This window comes from Sturnira hondurensis, unplaced genomic scaffold (assembly GCF_014824575.4).
Source record: "Sturnira hondurensis isolate 20B ecotype Veracruz unplaced genomic scaffold, ASM1482457v3 Scaffold0020237, whole genome shotgun sequence".
Taxonomy (NCBI): domain Eukaryota; kingdom Metazoa; phylum Chordata; class Mammalia; order Chiroptera; family Phyllostomidae; genus Sturnira; species Sturnira hondurensis.
Genome location: NW_028092868.1, coordinates 1393632 through 1412854, shown reverse-complemented (window position 1 = coordinate 1412854; position 19223 = coordinate 1393632). Strand labels below are relative to the sequence as shown.

General features: G+C 37.3%; 1 protein-coding gene across 1 annotated transcript in view; it reads left to right on the top strand.

Moving 5' to 3' along the window:
• The window catches only part of TET1 (tet methylcytosine dioxygenase 1), a 108811-nt gene extending 93151 nt beyond the window's left edge, over positions 1-15660 (top strand). The window contains exons 11-12 of the mRNA XM_037029269.1: positions 4426-4777; positions 11599-15660. Of these exons, the coding sequence (XP_036885164.1) occupies positions 4426-4777; positions 11599-12587 (1341 nt within the window). The 3' untranslated portion in view covers positions 12588-15660. The remainder of the gene's footprint in view (positions 1-4425; positions 4778-11598) is intronic.
• Positions 15661-19223: the final 3563 nt, after the last annotated feature.

Genomic DNA, 19223 nt, shown 5'->3' with positions numbered 1-19223 from the left:
CTCACAGAACTGGTTGATTATCCTCACAAATTAGAGGAACATATGAAGGCTAAACTAATTGAAATGAAGGGAAATGCACAGGAAGCCAATAGTGATGGAAAGGAAACTGGAACTCAGATCAATGGAGTGGATCAGAAGGAAGAACAAAACATCCAACCAGAAAAGAATGAAGAAACAAGAATTCAAAAAGATGAGGAGAGGCTTAGGAACATCCAGGACATCTTTAAATGTTCCAACATCTGAATTATAGGGGTACCAGAAGGGTAAAGAAACAGCCAGGAGTGGAAAATTTATTTGAACACATAATACAGGAGAACTTCCCCAGTCTGGCAAAGGAAATGGACTTCTAGGAAATCCAGGAAGCTCAGAGAGCCCCAAAGAAGTTGGACCCAAGAAGGAACACACCAAGGCACATCATAATTACATTACCCAAGATTCAAATGAAGGAGAGAATCCTAGAAGCAGCAAGAGATAAGGGGACAGTCACCTATAAAGGAGTACCCATCAGACTGTCAGCTGATTTCTCAAAAGAGACCTTACAGGCAAGAAGCAGCTGGGAAGAAGTATTCCAAGTCATGAAATCCAAAGACCTACAGCCAAGAGTGCTTTATCCAGCAAAGCTTTCATTTAGAATGGAAGGACAGATAAAGTGCTCTCAGATAAGGTCAAATTCAAGGAGTTCATTATCACCAAGCCCTTATTATATGAAATGCTACAGGGACTTATCTAAGAAAAAGAAGATGAAAAATATGAACAGAGAAAGGACAGCAAACTCAGTTATCAACAACCACACCTCAAACAAAAGCAAACCAAGAGGAAAGCTAGATCAGGAGTGGAACCATAGAAATGAAGAACACATAGAGGGTTAGCAACAGGGGAGTGGGAGGAGGAGAAGGGGGGAGAAGGTACAGAAAATAGCATAGATGGTAGGTAGAAAATAGATAGGGGGGAGGGCAATAACAGTAGGGGAAATATAGGATCTAAAGAACTTGAGACACATGGTTATAAACTAAGGGGGGGAGAATGGTGGGGGAGGGAGTGTGCGGGTGGAGGGGAATGAAGGGGAGGAATAGAACAACTGTAATGGTATAATCAATGAAATATATACATTTAAAAAAAAAACAAAACAAACCTTTTTCCTGCCCTGACTGATGTAGCTCACTAGATTGAATGCAGGCCTGCGAAATGAGAGGCAACCATATGCAACCATATGCAACCATACACTGGTATTTCTCTCCTCTCCTTCCCTTCCCCTCTAAAGATAAATCAATACAATCTTTCAAAAAAAAACAGCAAGTTTTTTCCTCTGATGAGGATAAAAAATAAAACCAAAAAGAGAACTAGCCTTCAACATTTATTTTGTTGAAACTTTTGAGTTATATATTTAATTATGGTATGTATGTTGGGAGGTAGAAATTAGATGCTTATTCAAAGCAACTATTCTATGCTATCAAACTGGTAGTGAAGAAGTTAAGTAACTTAGCAACTTCTGTGCTATTAAATTGGTAGTGAAGAAGTTAAGTAACGTAATGTTTCTTTTTTGTCGATGTACTTTAGTGTTTTTATGAGGAAACTGCCAAATTTATCATTTATTTAATGCACATTGGTTCTTAACTCCAGTGTATATAAAGTTACATGAATATTCAAAAATTATTAGAATATTTCGATTTTTTTGTGCATACAGTGTTTATAGCCATGAAAAGAATCACATCCCTATAAGTGTGAAGTCAATCAATAGATACTTAAATTGGGTAAAACACCCAGGGTAAAATCTTGCAGTAGTTTTTTGGTAAGGGAAATGAGTTTGCTTCAAGTAATTATTTTCTTCTAACTTTGTGAAACAAATTAATGGAGAGTAATTGTCTCTGTTTTTGTGATATGCCATATTTTTTGGTTTTCCCAGTATAAGATGCATCTATAGGCTCTCACCTGTGATTTGAAATGCAGAATTGTATTCATCACTGCTCAGTGGAGTCTGTCGGAGATAGACTAAGGAGCCAAAATAACTTTTTTGCGTATGACTCCTCTGCACTGATTATGACTATAGTATCTGAGACTGGTGTTATTTTCAAAAGTCAGAGTTTTATGAATCTGCCCAGGTGACTCTTAGCAAAAGAGTGATTTATCATCATTCCTTGGCTAGTATATTTTACCTGAATTGCCTCATTCCAGAATATCTGTAGTCAGGGTTGATTAGGTCACAGTCAAACTAAATTTTGGTTCGTCATTGCTTGTGCTTCTTCCATGTCATGCAGCGCTCGCTCTTCTCCACTGCTTTCATTATTCATGCTATGAGCTTGGTACCTAAACATGGCATAATTCCAAATGTCCCCTTCTTTAAGAACCAGAATTCTTAAAGTGCTACTGTCAATTCTTCTTCCACCGTTTCTCTGACCTTTCTCATTATGTTGCTCATGTCTTATCCTGTCCCCTTCTTAGCCTCCCTGTTTTCAAATAAATAGATCGAAGTAAATTTTTACTATTGAAAGATGAGAATTTTTAACATAAAAATTTAAACTTATTCAATTTTAAAATATTGACCTCATGGGGAATGAAGGTGGGAAAAGGGTGCAACTGTAATGGCATAAGCAATAAAATACATTATTTAAAAAAAATAAAATAAAATATTGACCTGGATTTCAGTATTTCCAGGCCTTGCTGGTAACTGTAACCATAAACATTAAGAAAATAGTAAGATTTTTAAAATCAGACCTACTTGACTTTATCATTTGTATCCATCCAGTCTTATCAATCTTGGAAATCAAATCTGACAATTGCATTTATTTCCATTTTATAACATTTCTGTCATCTTAGAAAGAGCTGTTAACACTAGGAAAATGTTTTTGATAAAAAAAGAATGAAACCAGCCCTGGCTGGTGTAGCTCAGTGGATTGAGCACAGGCCTGCGAACCACATGATCGCGGTTCGATTCCCAGTCAGGGCACATGCCTGGGTTGCAGGCTGGTTCCCTACAGGCCAACTCCCAGCAGGGGACGCAGGAAAAGCAACCATACATTGATATTTCTCTCCCTCTCTCCTTCCCCTCTAAAGATAAATAAATAAATAAATAAAAATTTAATTAAAAAAAAAAAGAATGAAACCATTGGTTGTGCCTTTAATGAATCTTTATTGACATTTGAAATTTATAAAAATAGTATATAAAGAATATTATTAGGACTAAAGGTCAGAAATTTTCTATATTATGGTTCTGTATTTTCATTTCTCTATAATGAATAAAATAAGGTAAAGAGTTGAGAAATAGGTTATGTAAAAGAGAGTTTTCTTAATTTGTCCAGTTTCACATCCAAAATAAAGTCTGGAAAAATTATTGATATGCTCCTAACTGTAATAGAAGCAAAATGGAACAGAAAGAGAAAATTGATCCAGATAAAATATATTTAAGATTTTATTTATTCATTTTTAGAAATAGGGGAAGAGAAGGAGAGAGAGGGAGAGAAACATCAATGTGTGGTTGTCTCTCCTGCTATGAACCGGCGCGTGACCCAGGCACGTGCCCCAACCAGGAACCAAGGTTGCTTGGTTTGCAGCCCTGTGCTCAATCCACTGAGCCACACCAGCCAGGGCCAGATAAAATATTTTAGGTATTTCTTTTAAAACAGGTATAATATAAATCCTACTAGAAAAGTTAATCTTTTGTGCTTTTCTTGTTTCATTAATACCTGTCAATTTATTTATTGAGTAAATAAATTCGCCCTGGCCCTGACCATCATTGCTCAGTGGATTGAACATCATTCCATAAGGTGAAAAGTCATCCATTGGATTCCTAGTGTAGGGCACATGTCTGGGCTTCTGGTCAGGTCCCTAGTTGGGGGCGTGCAAGAGGCAACTGATTGATGTTTTTCACCCCTTCTCTCTCCCTTCCTGTCTCTTTAAAAATAAATAAATAAAATCTTTTAAAAAAATCACCCTGAGCCCTGGCTGGTGTAGCTCAGTGGATTGAGTGCGGGCCTGCGAACCACACGATCCCGGTTTGATTCCCAGTCAAATGTTAAGAAATAGGGTATAAATAGGCTCAAGTAATATCTTCTTTTTTTTCAAGTAATATCTTCTTAACAGTTCAGTAACTGTTCCTTAACTTAGGCAGTTAAGGTGAAATGCAACATAAAGAAGGCTTAATATTTAAAATATTATAAAATACATTAAATATAAAATATCATTTACTTATAAAATCAACTCAATATTATAATGGTCTGGTTATAAACAATAAATTAGTTACTACAATTGAACAATGTTGGGTGGCTTTGTATAGAAGATATTTACTCAAAATTAATATTATGGTAGTAACCAATTAAAAATAAGAGAAGAATATAGATCCCTTGCAGTATAACAACAGTAAGAAGGTAGAAATAACTATGGTGAATGTGCAGGACCTATATTTTCCATTTCATGTTTTCTTCCTATCAGGTTTGTACTTTAACTCGAGAAGATAACCGCTCATTGGGTGTTATTCCTGAAGATGAGCAGCTGCATGTGCTACCCAATTATATGCTTTCAGGCAAAGATGAGTCTGATTCAGGTTCAGAAATGACAAAGAAGATCAAGTCTGGGGCTATTGAGGTCCTCACAAGGCGCCTTAAAAAAAGAACCCGTTTCACTCGGCCGGTTCCTCGACTTGGGAAGAAAAGAGCAGCAGTGAAGAAGACAGAGGCCCTTGCCCATAAGACAAGGGATGGGGAGAAGAAAGGCATTCCTCGAAACAAGCGGAAGAATAATTTGACGACAGACAACAGTGAGGCTTCATCACTGTTGCCTTTAGGTAAGGTCTATAGAGGGTGCTAACTTTCTATGCACAGCTTTCATTGGCCAATGTTTGGAGTTTGCTTTGCACTGCATTCTTCCTCTCCTTTATCTTCGCTACTCTTAGGAACGAGGCATTATGAAAGAAAGTCTTTATGTCAGATATTAATTGATCAATTAAGGTAGCTAATTATACTTATATGTCATTTGTTTTATATATAGCCTGTTCAACTACATATAAGACACTAACCGTATTTCTTTATTCTGAACAAAACCAAAAGTCAACAAAAAAGTGACTCATGTATTTCTTAATATTGTCTTCCATTAATGCTTAAAATACTTTTTTGGGGGGAGTCTACATCTATTTTGCAGACCTACTCCTACTTGGCATACATGCAGTAATGGCACTTCCTTGAAGTCTTCCTTGATCACCTTTAGCATCAATTTAAGTAACCTACTCAACAAATATTACTGAGCACCACTTTGAAGTAGCCTGGATATTGGAAATGTACCTGTGAAAAAGAAGGGAGATGATGCTGTGAAAGAATTTCATTTTGGACAGGGTTGTCTGAAGAATTCACTAAGAGTGAGGCATTTGTGCAAGTCCTACAAGAATTGAGAATCTGCAGTGCTTTTCTTTGGAGAAATAGCATTCCAGACAGAGAAAATGGCAAATTTAAAAGTTAGGAGGCAGGAATTTCCCTTGCATTCTTGATCCAATAAGGGAGGCCAGTGTGGCCAGAGCAAGCCTGAAATGAGGCTAGTTGGAGATGAGATCAGAGCAGTAAGAGGGGATCTGAGCAGTTCATCTCGGGTGTTCTACGTGGCTGTATAAACTTTAGTCCTATTGTGAGTAAGAGGACGTTTACTGGAGATTTCAGGAGAGAAAAGGGTTATGATGGTGCTCACACCTAGCATTCTGGTTACTAGGTAAAACCAGACTTAAGTGAAGCAGGGAATGAATAGAAAAGTAACATGATCATAAAGAGAGGGACTTCCGCCAAGATGGAGGCATAGGTGGAAACACTGTGCCTTCTCCCACAACCAAGTTTGAATACAACAAAGGTTTGGAGAACAAAGACACAGCCAAAGAACAGAAAATTGAACTATACGGAAGTCCAACAACAATGAACCGTTCTACCAGATTGGTAAGAGGGGCAGAGCCAGCAGCGGAGCAGGGTTGGGCAGGAAAGATCCCCCGACCCCAGGTGCCCAGGCATCTGGGGTAGTGCTGTGCGGATCCAGTGAGGGCTCGGGACAGCGGGAGTGAGAAGTGAGACCTCACAGCCCCCAGCAATGAACCCAGCAGTGGCTGACCGCGGTCGCACATTCGGGAGCAGTGGGACAAATCACAAGGCTCATTCACAGAGGGATGAATCTTGCTCCGAGGTGGCGGCAGGAGGAAGCAAAGGGTGCCATTGCTTTCCTTTGGCCCCACCCCCACATACAGCATCACAACCCAGCAACTGAGTGGCCTGGCCCTGGTGAACACCTAGGGTTCCGCTCCTCATACGTAACAGGTATGAACAGTCTAAAATATGGCTCAAGAAGTACTCAAAGCCCCAGAGCCAATAACTCTAAGTGAACAGGAAATAGCGAACCTCTCAGATGCACAACTGAAGACACTGGTAATCAGGATAGTCACAGAACTGATTGATTTTAGCCACAAATTAGAGGAACATATGAAGGCTAAACTAATTGAAATGAAGGGAAATGCACAGGAAACCAATAGTGATGGAAAGGAAACTGGGACTCAAATCAATGGAATGGACCAGAAGGATGAACTAAATATCCGACCAGAAAAGAATGAAGAAATGAGAATTCAAAAAGATGAGGAGAGGCTTAGGAACCTCCAGGACATCTTTAAACGTTCCAACATCTGGATTATAGGGGTACCAGAAGGGGAAGAGGAACAGCTGCGAGTGGAAAATTTATTTGAACACATAATACAGGGGAACTTCCCCAGTCTGGTAAAGGAAATAGACTTCCAGGAAATCCAGGAAGCTCAGAGAATCCCAAAGGAGTTGGACCCTAGAAGGAACACACCAAGGTACATCATAATTACATTAGCCAAGATTCAAATGAAGGAGAGAATCCTAGAAGCAGCAAGAGATAAGGGGACAGTCACCTATAAAGGAGTACCCATCAGACTGTCAGCTGATTTCTCAAGAGACCTTACAGGCAAGAAGCAGCTGGGAAGAAGTATTCCAAGTCATGAAATCCAAAGACCTACATCCAAGACTGCTCTATCCAGCAAAGCTTTCATTTAGAAAGGAAGGGCAGATAAAGTGCTTCTCAGGTAAGATTAAATTCAAGGAGTTCATCATCACCAAGCCCTTATTATATGAAATGTTAAAGGGACTTATCTAAGAAAAAGAAGATGAAAAATATGAACAGTGAAAGGACAGCAAACTCAGAGTTATCAACAACCACACCTAAAACAAAAGCAAACCAAGAGGACAGCTAGATCAGGAGTGGAACCATAGAAATGAAGATCACATGGAGGGTTAGCAACAGGGGAGTGGGAGGAGGAGAAGGGGGGAGAAGATACAGAAAATCAGTAGCATTGACGGTAGGTAAAAAATAGATAGGGGGGAGGGCAAGAATAGTAGGGGAAATATAGAATCTAAAGAACTTGAGACACATGGACATAAACTAAAGGGGGGAACGGTGGCAGAGGGGTGTGCAGGTTGGAGGGGAATGAAGGGGGAAACAGAACAACTGTAATGGTATAATCAATAAAATATATTTAAAAATTAAAAAAAATAAACCAACCACACCTAAAAGAAAAGCAAACCGAGAGGACAGCTAGATAAGGAGCAGAACCATAGAAATGGAGATCACAAGGAAGGTTAGCAACAGGGGAGTGGGAGGAGGAGAAGGGGGGGAGAAGGTACAGAGAATAAGTAGCATAGACAGTAGGTAGAAAATAGACGGGGGCTGTCAAGAATTGTGTGGGAAATGTAGAATCTAAAGAACTTGTGACACATGGACATGAACAAAAGGGGGGATGGTGAGGGAGGGAGGTACAGGGTGGAACAGAATGAAGGGGGGAAATGGCACAACAGTAATGGCATAATCAATAAAACATATTTTAAGCCCTGGCTGATGTAGCTCAGTGGATTGAGCACAGGCCTGTGAAGCAAAGGGTCGCCAGCTCAATTCCCAGTCAGGGTACATGCTTGGGTTGCAGGCCATTTCCCAGAAGGGGACACATGAGAGGCAACCACACATTGATGTTTCTCTCCTACTCTTTCTCCTTCCCTTCCCCTCTCTCTAAAAAAATTAATAAAGTATTTAAAAAAAACATATTTTAAAAAGAAAAAAGAAAAAAATTACCATGATCATATAGAGGCTATCCTAACAACTCAGTAGAGATGAGATGATGGAGTTTGGACCAGTGTGCCTAAGAAAGATATTGGAAATGTCTGATTCTGGATATGGTTCGGAGGTAAAGTTAATGGGATTTCTGGTAGATTGTTTGGAGTCTGGACAAAAAGAATGTTTCACAGTTTACCCTGGTGTTATTGGCCTGGAGAAGCTACCAACATGTCATGATTAATGGGGAAAGAAAAAATGAACTTTAAAGATACAGAGGGAGATCAGCTCACTTTTGTCAGATACCGAGGCTAAGATGTTAGGTAAGCAATTGAAGAAGAGTGTAGTTCTGACCAAAGGTTTGAGCTGGACATACAACTTAGGAATATCATTTTTATAGAGATAGCCTTTCAAGCCATGAGAATGAATGAAATTACAGAGATTATAAAGGAGATAGAAAAGAAGTTTAATCAAGGACAAATCCTGAGAATACTCACTTTGTAGAGGCTTTAGAGATGAACAAGAACCAGCATGAGAGAGATGCTGAGTCTGGTGAGGTAAGTGAAATCAGAGTGCGGAGTTTCAGGGAGGTAGTGGTCAGCAACATCAAATGCCGCTGCTCCTGTGTCAAGTGCGATGAAGGCTGAGTTTATTTCACCATTAGATTCACAGGTTATTATTAGAGGTACTGCTATGGCAGATTTCATTTCAATAGGGTGGGGTGACAATGAAAGAAGTAGACTTACAGAAAAAATGGGAGAACTTTTTGTGGTTGGCAATAAAGAAGATGAAGTGAATGAAGTGAAGGTTATACAGTTGTGGTTGTTAAACAGAATTTTTTTAAATGTACAAAGTGAGTGAATTGCATAAGAAATCCTACGTCCCTCATATGCCCCCAGCTTAAAATTCTTTCAATACATAGCCATTCTTATTTCATGTATACCATTACTCACACCCCATCCCTTTAAAAAGCTTTAAGAGAAATTTCAGGAATCATATCCTATGAACCATTGATTCACCTGTATGTCAATGAAAGACAAGGAATTTTTATAACCACAATACCTAAAACCAGAAAACCAAAGTGCCTTAATATTGATCACTGTTCAAATTATTTCATTTGTCTCCAAGTTGCCTTTTGCTTTTCACATTTGGTTAATGTAAATCAGTATCCAAAAAGGTCACACATTATATTTAGTTGATATGTCTCTTAAACCTTTCTTCTATTTACAGCTTACTTTTTTCCTCTTTTCTCTCGTTCCTTTAATTCATTATACCAGAAACGATTGTCCTGTAGAGACAAATTCAACTTCAGTTTTTTTCTTTGAAAATTAATATGGCAAGAGCACCATCTGTGATTCTTATCTTCCTGTTCCTTCACATCAGGATATGCATACTGTTTGATGGTATATATTGTTTTGATGTTGAGCCTGATTTATAAATCAAGTGTGTCATCCTAATTCACTGATTATATTGTTCCCTATCAGCTTTTTACCTAGCGATTTTAGTAAATTTATATTCTGTGTTGTTTATTAGGAGTAACAAAGTCTATTATTCTTTTTCCATTTGTTGATTCATCTTCTTTGAAAAAGAAACATTGCCCTTATCAATATTCGTTCATTCTGAGGAATGGTTCATATACGGAAATTAAAGTGTATGCTTAGCTGTTTGTCTTTATTCATCAGTTTTCAGAATGCAAGTCAGTTCCCAAGCATCTTCTAATCTGGTCGGTTTCTTTTTAATTTAGTATCAATTTTGATCTTGTGGTTTTTGAAAAACATAGTTTATATTGCATTGCATATTAAATAGGTTTTTACGAACTAAATTTGAAAATGCTTTCTGAAAACAATCCTCAAATTGTTCTGTCTTTACTCAGTAGAAACCCACCAAGCTGGTTCTGAATTTTTTTTCATGACCCCAGTTATCTTTGATAGCTTCTTTTCTGACAAGATGTTCCAGGCTCATCTTATATAATCCTGCTCCATATCTAAAATCAGTAATTTTTCCAAGGAACCTAAAGGAAAAACCACACCATGAATTTATACTGATATTCAAACTTAGATTTAGAGGGTATTCCTTACCTTCTTTGGTCTTTATATTTGTAAGAAAAGTTGTTTGTTTTTTTTGTTGTTGTTTTTGAGATGAGAGAAATGACAATTCAGACATTTATATAATGATGTAAAAGATTCAATGAAAGAATAAGGAAGAGGGAAGGCAGAGGGAATTATTCCTGTTTGCCTGCAGCTTCATTTTATAGGCATATATTGAAATCTTGTTTTAAGATTTATATAACTGGTTACATGCTACTTGTAAATAACAATCATATCATTTTCATCTTTGTGTCATTCCTGAATAAATAGCATCTTTACATACCAGTTTTTAAATAATATATAGCTTATCAATAGCCATGTGTACAATATTTGGCCCACAACCTCTTGACCTCTATGTAATCTTAACCCATAAAATCTTTTACAAATTTTATTCAACTTGATGAATCACTATTTTAATCTTCCCTTCCCATGGTTTATATTTGTTGACAACGTAGCCTCCCTAAGAATAGATGTAGCAACAGACAGTAGCTTGGGCTTTCTGACGTGCCACTCTCTGGGTCCTATGTATAAATCCTCTTTAGAAATGAGAACCAATGTGTCTCTAGGTCATATTGCCGGAGTGTGGGGGTGGATTGCAGATCTTCTGAATTAGATGTTTGCTATATATTGTTGAATATTTTAAAACATAGCTACTTTACTTTTTCTACTTATTGGTTCTAAAATTCACTGTTTTTGCACTTCCAAAATGTTTCTAAAACTTCTAACAGGGAGAATGTCCTCAACAAGAATATTTCCGTTTGATGTGATGTTTGTGCGGGTATTTCAGAGCAGTCGCCCACATTGGTCAGTGTGATAACAAAGACTTACTCTATTGAGTCAGAAAGGACCAAGTTTAAAACACATGTGTGCTTAAGGGTTGCAAATGACTTATTTCTCAGCTAACATTTTTTGTGTAACTTCCCTTCAGTAATCATTAACTTTGCCAGTTATGACCCTTTCGAGTGCCAAGAAATACTTATAAACTAATACCAGTTTTACTTTTCCAAAAATGACAGCATGCAATATCTAAAATCCATCTAAATGTATCCTTGTGTAGTTAAATACGTCATCATATTATCACCTGCATTATATTCCAACGTATGGTTTTAATATTTACTTTGGAGCCAATTAGGTTATTTCTAGTATCTTCGTGTCTTACACAGTGGATATCCTTCTGGAAAAATCTGTGTACTTACGACTATTTAGACAGTGAAGAAATTCTTTTAAAAAATAGTTGGGTGAAAAAGCTACCAAACTACATCCCATTTTTAATGTGTGTTTGACTTAAAGTAAATAGAACAAAACTGGTCAACATTACCATTATCAGTGTATAATTATATATTCTTTGTACTCTTTAAAAATACTCTTTAAAAACAGCGATTACCAAAAGTACTCTGTACTTACCTTCACATTTGGTGTCCTTCTCTGTGTTTAGGGAATAAAAATGAGACCTTGCAACCTGAAACAAGTGAAACTGCACCCAATTTTATCTTCAAAGGTTCAGACAACATTAAAACCAACACACTGACCCCATCCATTCCTCACCCAGTGAAAGACTCAAATTCACCTCCAGGTTTCTCTTGTGACCCTAAGACTGCTTCGAACGATGCATCAGTTTCAAGCAAGCTTTCAGAAAGAGATAGTGATCCCCATTGCACAATGCCATCTGCAGGACTCAGTGGTGCTAGTGCTGCTGCTGGGGAAGGCACTGGAATTGCACAGCCTCATGAAGTGAGTCCTCTTCCCACCTTGTCTGTTCCCATGTCAGATTCCGGGGCTTGTTCTGAGCCTCCCAGTGATCCATCTGAGCAGCTAACTTCTAACCAGCCAAACCAGCAGCCCCCAGACATCACCTCTCCTCCTGAACCTGCTTCCTCTGGGGTGGAAGAAGATAAGCAGCATTCTGAAGCAGATGCGCCTCTGTCAGATGAGCCTCTGTCAGGTGACCATAAGTCACCCGATGAGGATAAATTGCCCCTCATTGAAGAGTATTGGTCCGACAATGGCCAAATGATCGAAGATAAAACCATTGGTGGGTTGGCGATAGCACCTACTCATGGCTCTGTTTTGATTGAGTGTGCCCGGCGAGAGGTTCATGCCACAACTGGGGTCACACACCCAAACCGGAATCATCCTACACGCCTGTCCCTTGTATACTACCAGCACAAAGGCCTAGATAAGCCCCAACACGGTTATCATATAAACAAGATTAAGTATGAGGCTAAACAAGCTAAAAAAAAAAAAAAAAAGTTAGCAGAGCAAAAAGATCCAGCAATTAATAAGGCCCCCGAGGCGTACTTTGCATTGAATGAATGTTGCCTAATTCCTTGTCATAGAGTAGTAACATCAACCCATTATAATATTATCACCGTGACCTCTTACGCTTACACAAATGTTGCAGGGCCCTATAACCGCTGGGCCTGAAGGCTTTTCCCCTCTTTCTAATGCCTTTGCTAGTGCAGTGTATTTTTTCAAGGTGCTGTTAAAAGAAAGTCATGTTGTCGTTTACTCTATCTTCATCTCACCCATTTGAAGGCTGAGGTTTAAAAAAAGGGGGTGGGTATTTCTTAACTGTGACTATATTTTGACAATTGGTAGAAAATGCACATTTTAAGCGAAAATAAAAGTTTTATAGTTTTAAATAAAGAAATGTTTTGGGTAGGTGATAATCTTGATAGAATCACTCAGTTTGGTGCTTTAAATTAAGTCTGTTTACTATGAAACAAGAGTCAGTTTTAGAGGATTTTAACAGGTAATGTGCTATGATGTAAAATCAAGATTCACAGTGTTAACTCTACACAGCTCCTGGTGCTTAACCACATCAACACAGTTAAAAATAAGCTGAATTATTATTTCATGGTGCCATTGTTCCAACATCTTCCAATCATTGCTAGAAAATGCGCATATTCCTTTGAAATAAACCAATGAAATATTTTCTCTCAAAGTTCTCTCTCCTGTATAAAACAATTCATTATTGTTAGTAATGGTTGGATGCTGTTCATAAATTGTACATATATATTTTAAAAGCACTTTCTATTTTTAAAAGTAACTTGAAATAGCATAGTATAAGAATCCTATTGTCTATTGTTTGTGCATATTTGCAAAGAAGAGAAATCATTTATTCTTGCTGTGTAGAGTTCCATCTTATTAACTGCAATATGTATTTTAATCATGCATATGGTTTGTGGTTTTAATGTGTTTTTTCTCATGCAAATATTAGCTACTTACATAAAATAGATCGTGCAAAAATTGTTAATTATCTCTAAAATTGGAATTTGAAAGTATATCACCAATGTTGATTATCATTCTCTTGAGAACTAAGTAATAGTGGTCTCTTCTGATTTATTAAGCAACATCGACCTAAATTTATGCTCACTGTAGCTTTCTTAATATAATCCATGAAAGGTGTTTCCAAAAGGAGACGGGATATAATAGGATTTAGAAGAGTCAAATGCTTCTAAAGTTTTAAGGTGACAAAATATAAAAATTAAGTAGTAAGTACCCTACCCATCCCAAATTGCCTGATTTGTTCTTAAAGTCATTCTGGTAGAGAATAAGAATAAAATTTGTGTCGAAATATTTTGAAAATAAATCCTTATTATCATCATACACCCCAAATGAATAGTCAAAATGATATTATATATATACTTCTAGTCAAAAGAGCTAGTCCAACATAGTTCTAAGTATATTGGTTTTGGGAAACTGATAACTCATCTTCTGTGATAATCTGCTATGTCCTAGGTAACAGGAACCTAGGCATCCCATTTATTTTAGCCCTCTCATTTTTTCTGTTACTTTATTGATTCTTAGCAAAACAAATGCTAAGTTTGGATTGCCCAAAGTAAACACTTAGAACAAGAGGAAATTACAATGAAATACTTGATTCTGTTAAAATGCAGAGGTGCTACAACATTTAAAGTCTCAGATTCCTCGGGAGTATGGAAAAGCTAATGGTGCTTCTCCCCTGGAAATGCCATAGGAAGCCCACAACCGCTAACACTCACAATTTTGGTGCAAAAGCAAACAGTTCCAGCAAGCTCTCTAAAGAAAAACAAATTATAACATTGAAATAATATATGGTGCAAAGTATTAGTTTCAAGCTTTGACTAATCAAAGTAAAGGAATATGAAGAGATTGTAAATAACAAAATGTTCATTGGTAGACCATCATCGTGTACAAGTAGATTTCTGCTTTTGAATGTGTATCTATTTGGGTAATTCACTGACTTGTTTTAGTATTTTGTGTGCCTTAGATTTATGTTTTAAAACATGTCTATTTTTGTGAGCCTAAGGTTTCTTATAAGTATATAAATGAGTGATTGTTTATTGTTTCAGCTGCTTAAATAAGATATTACTAGTACTAGACTATCAAGAATACACCCTTGTGATATTTCGCTTTAGTTTTAGGCCTTAGCTCCCACTAGAAATTGTTTTCTCACCATATGTAGTGGATAAAGCTTTAAGATCCTTTATCCATCCCCCTATCTATCCATCCTTCCACTCAACACTTACTAAATTTCTGTAAAATTTAAGTGCTAGCTTCTTTTTTCTTTGAATCACCACTCATGACAGTAAACTTGAAAAAATAAAGTCTTAGAAAACACTCTCACACGTATCTTTCAAAGAAGTAGCACATTTCCTTCAAAACAACCCATGTGATATATCTGCAGCAATTCAGGTCTGGTCACCAACTTTCAACAAGTTCCTAAATGATCTATATTTGAAGCACCAATGTCAATATAGGGAATGTTGGTATTTTTGAAGTTAGTTGCAGTTAACCAAAACAAGTACATGAAAATATCTAGTCTCAACTAAAAATGTCTCCATTCACTTACTGTAACTAACACCATGAATGCCCTGCTCAGCCAATGACCCCATGATGGGAATCACACATGATTCCTGCATTGTTGGACTCTTTCATAAGTTTAACCATCCCATTGTGCCCTGTAATTTTTAACAGCTCTTGCTTATGTAATGTTCTACCCCATTGTGACTGTCTGCTGGCTACACTGCTGTTAAAATGTTCTTTTTTCATGAAGCGAGGAAATAAATTTGTTTGAAATGACATTTTCACTCAGAAAACTGGTTATCTAACATTTCTCCACCTCTATTATATTTTACTATAGTGATCACTTTTGTTTTACCTTTTTTTGTCGCACTCAAGTTGGGTTTTCAGTCTTCTGACTTTGTTCATGGTATGATGATGAATTGATTGATACATGACTCCCAGGTTAGCTCAACCTGTTCATAATATGTTACAAATTTAACCATGATGGAATAACTCCTGCCTATTGCAGAAGCCTGCAAAATACACTTCCTTTCAAAATCCCGTTTCTATGGGCTCCTAGGCTATCATGGAAAATTTTCTTGTGCTTGTCAGCCTCACCTACATTGTCTCCAGTTCATCCACAAAGTACCAAATACATCATCATAAACCTAATTGAAATACATCAGCGATTTTCAACTGGTGTGCCACAGCAAGATTTTTTAAAGCATTTAATGCCGGACGTCTTTTCCCCTACCTTTTTTTTTTTATATATAATTTTTATTTAATTCTTGTTCACGTACAGGTCTTTTCCCCTACCTTGTCAAATTAAAAAATGACAATAGCCATCTGGTGTGAATGAATGAAAATTATAACTATTTTTTGTTAGATTGGCAAAAAATACATATTGTTTGGTGTGCTGTGGAATTTTAATTTATGTGTGCCATGAAGTGTAAAAGGCTGAAAATCACTGAACTATTATTGGGAAGTGACCCTAACTGAAAATGTATAGCTGTGGGTTCATTTTTGCAACATATTAGCAAAATGTTTGCATCTTAAATAACCTTCAAACATCTCTATGCAATCTGCATGTGGATAAAATCATTTCATTTGTTAAATAGAGAATTTTACTAGATTAGATCCATAAGCAATTGGCTTAAGACATAACCCCAATACATACTTAGTTGAATGCATCCTTTTGTAAATGAGATACTGGCTTAATTCATATGAAGTAAGCTACTTTCTAATGTTAATACTTCCATGGATTCCTACTGATTATCATTTATTTCACAATAGCATGTATGAAAAAAACCTCAAACTATTTAAGTTTTAAACATTATATTGAAATCTTTTATCTGGGCCAAAATTTTGACATTGCATGACAACACCTCCCTATAGTGGGCACAGCATTTCTTTTGAAGTGCCAAGTAAATCAGTAGCTGTATGTGACCTTTGATAATATATAGCTACCTTCTATTTCACAACTTTTTAATGCATGGAAATCTGTTTTTCTTTGTTTAGTTTTAGTACAATTGTGAGCTCTGATCTTTTGTAGAAATTTCTGACAAGAATTGTGAAATAAGGTAATACAGCAGTGGCCTCCCACATCCCCCTGGAAGACACCTTAGACATCCTAATGTTCGATCGCTGGGCCCCAGAGAACTGACTTTAATGTCAGTGTGTAATTATTTTTGTAATTAGAATTCAAAGACTCGAATGAAGATCACTTTATGGTTAAAATGACTATAGGAAAACACACTTGATTTGATCACCCATAAGGTATTTTATTAATTGGAAATAACCTTTTTTTTTTTTGGTACAAGTCAAAAATAAAATGGCTTTGGGTTATTTTTCTGGGAGGTTCAAGATCCCTCTGCCTTCATAGCTCCTTGGAACTTGCATGGAAAATTCAGCATACATTTATCCATCAAGGGAGCCTGCTAAGACATCCTACAAAGTGTGGCAATAGTCTTGTTTGCTATTTCCATAAATATCAAAGTACCTATACAGGACAGGCTTTTATTCCCCCCTGGAACAAGTATCACGCATACATGAAGAGTTATGAAAACTTGAATGGTTGAGCCCTGGCTGGTGTCACTCCGTATACTGAGTGCCGGCCTGCAAACCAAAGAGTCATGGTTCCATTCCCAGCCAGGGCACATGCCTGGGTTTGGGGCCAGGTCCCCAGCAGGGAGTGTGCGAGAGGCAACCACACAGTGATGTTTCTCTCCCTTTCTCCCTCACTTTCCCTCTCCCCAAAAGTAAATAAATAAAATCTTTTTAAAAAAATTGAATGGTTGAAATGATTGGGGAAATTATATTTCCATTGTATATACTATGTAGCCATTGTCTATCCACATGTCTACCCACATGTCTTGTCTAATTGGCCTCACAATTAAGTCCCTGCCTAGTTTATGTTAATGTGGCTGTCAACATATTAGAAAACTGTCTTACTGAGCACAGCTGCTAAACTTGCCCATAAGTGTATTGAATCTGTAACCTCATCATCAGTAGTATGGCACCCTTCACCAGGGATATATTCAGTGCCCTGATTCCTCACAGTCTGCATTTATCCAAACCCAAGTATACTCTATGTGGAGCTGCCATCTAACAGGATTAGGAAATAATGCCATCCGAGGTTCTGGAATTTGATTCAGAAGGAATCTGTGTCCATTGTCAGAAGCTGAATGTGTGAGTTTTCTTAGAATATATAGAGACTATATTCCTCTTTTCATTTTGGAGATGGTGAAACTGGCTTGTACCCAGGACATCATTCTTTCTGTCCACATTGAACTCTCCAAACAAATTCTCTGCACTCCAATATCTAGATGAGTTTTTCTCAGTCCATGCTTCTTATGGATACCTGTTCAAATACCATTAGTTGCTTCAAAAGGCTTATAGTTTGTTCCTTCAGGTAATCCAAAAGTATTCCCTTTTTTGCCCCTCCTTTTTTTCAGTTTTTTTTAAGGGCTCCACGATGCGTTTCTCTTGTGGTAGCCTGTAATCTTTAGCATTTCTAGCTTTAAAAGTCCAACATATATGGGAGTGGGCTGGGCTGGGAGTAAAAGAAAACTGTACTTGAACAATTATATTTTTTAAAAAAAAGATAGCTTAAGGAAAAAAAGAAAAATCCAACATATCACCCTGGCTGGTGTGACTCAGTGGATTGAGTGCTCAGCTGCAAGCCAAAGGGTCACTGGTTTGGTTCCCCAGTCCGGGCACATGCCTGTGTTGCAGGCCGGGTCCCTGGTTTGGGGCATGCAAGAGGCAACTTTCTCTTTCACACAATGATGTTTCTTTCTCTTTGTCCCTCCATTCCCCTTTGTCTAAAAATACATAAAAATAAATAAATAAAATCTGAAAAAAAAGTCCAACATATCTTCCCTTGGTTGGCTGTCCTTTCCAATCCTTATGGTGATACCCATCATCCTGCCTTGGTCACAAGTATTTTTCTAGTTTGTTCAGCCATAGGTGTCCCCTAAATTAAAGCAAAACTTAGTCTAAGGCAGAAGTGGCATGAGATGTTAAACCTATTAGCTGATTTATTGCATCCGTGTTTCAGTGCAACTTTGGAAACTCTTGATTAACACCATAAGGATAGTTTTTCTAAAACTAAACCTTTTGTCCCTATCTGCTTTTATGAAAGGCATTTTCTCTTGTTCACCAGAACAGAAGTTTGCAGCTGTCAGAAACATTTGAATTTTTAGAAAAACAATACTGGAAAGTAATTTGATTTCTTAATTTGGCTAGATGTAAACTTAATCTGACCAGAAACTCTGTTACTATTTTTCTTTTAATTTTATTGAAGGTACTGTGTCACTGAATGTACTCATATGTTTCCAAAATTTTTTTTGGAATAGTATCAAAAGGTCAAAATCAAGAGCTTTTATTCAGTCCTCCTTAATTAGAGGCAAATTCCATTTTTAAGAACAGGTGCAATCACAAGACCACCGGTTAGCCTCGAGCGTTCTCTTTCCCAGTTCCAAAAGTGTTTGACTCCAGACTTAGTGTTGGGATGTTTCACAAACAGTTATACAAGAAGTTAAATATTCTACTACTGCATCTATATGGCTTTCTTATTTTCGTATAATGTATCTTACTAATTTACCAGTAACTTGTTTAGTAATGGATCTGATCTACAGAAGAGACAGTATTTTTCAAATTGTTTTTCTCCTTATCTCCCAGTCCAGTTTTGTGAATGGTACTTATTTTCTAATGTAAATTTAACCCATCAGGCACTAGGTGGTGTTGCTCAGCAGACTGAGTGCCAGCTGTGAACCAAAGGGTCACAAGTTC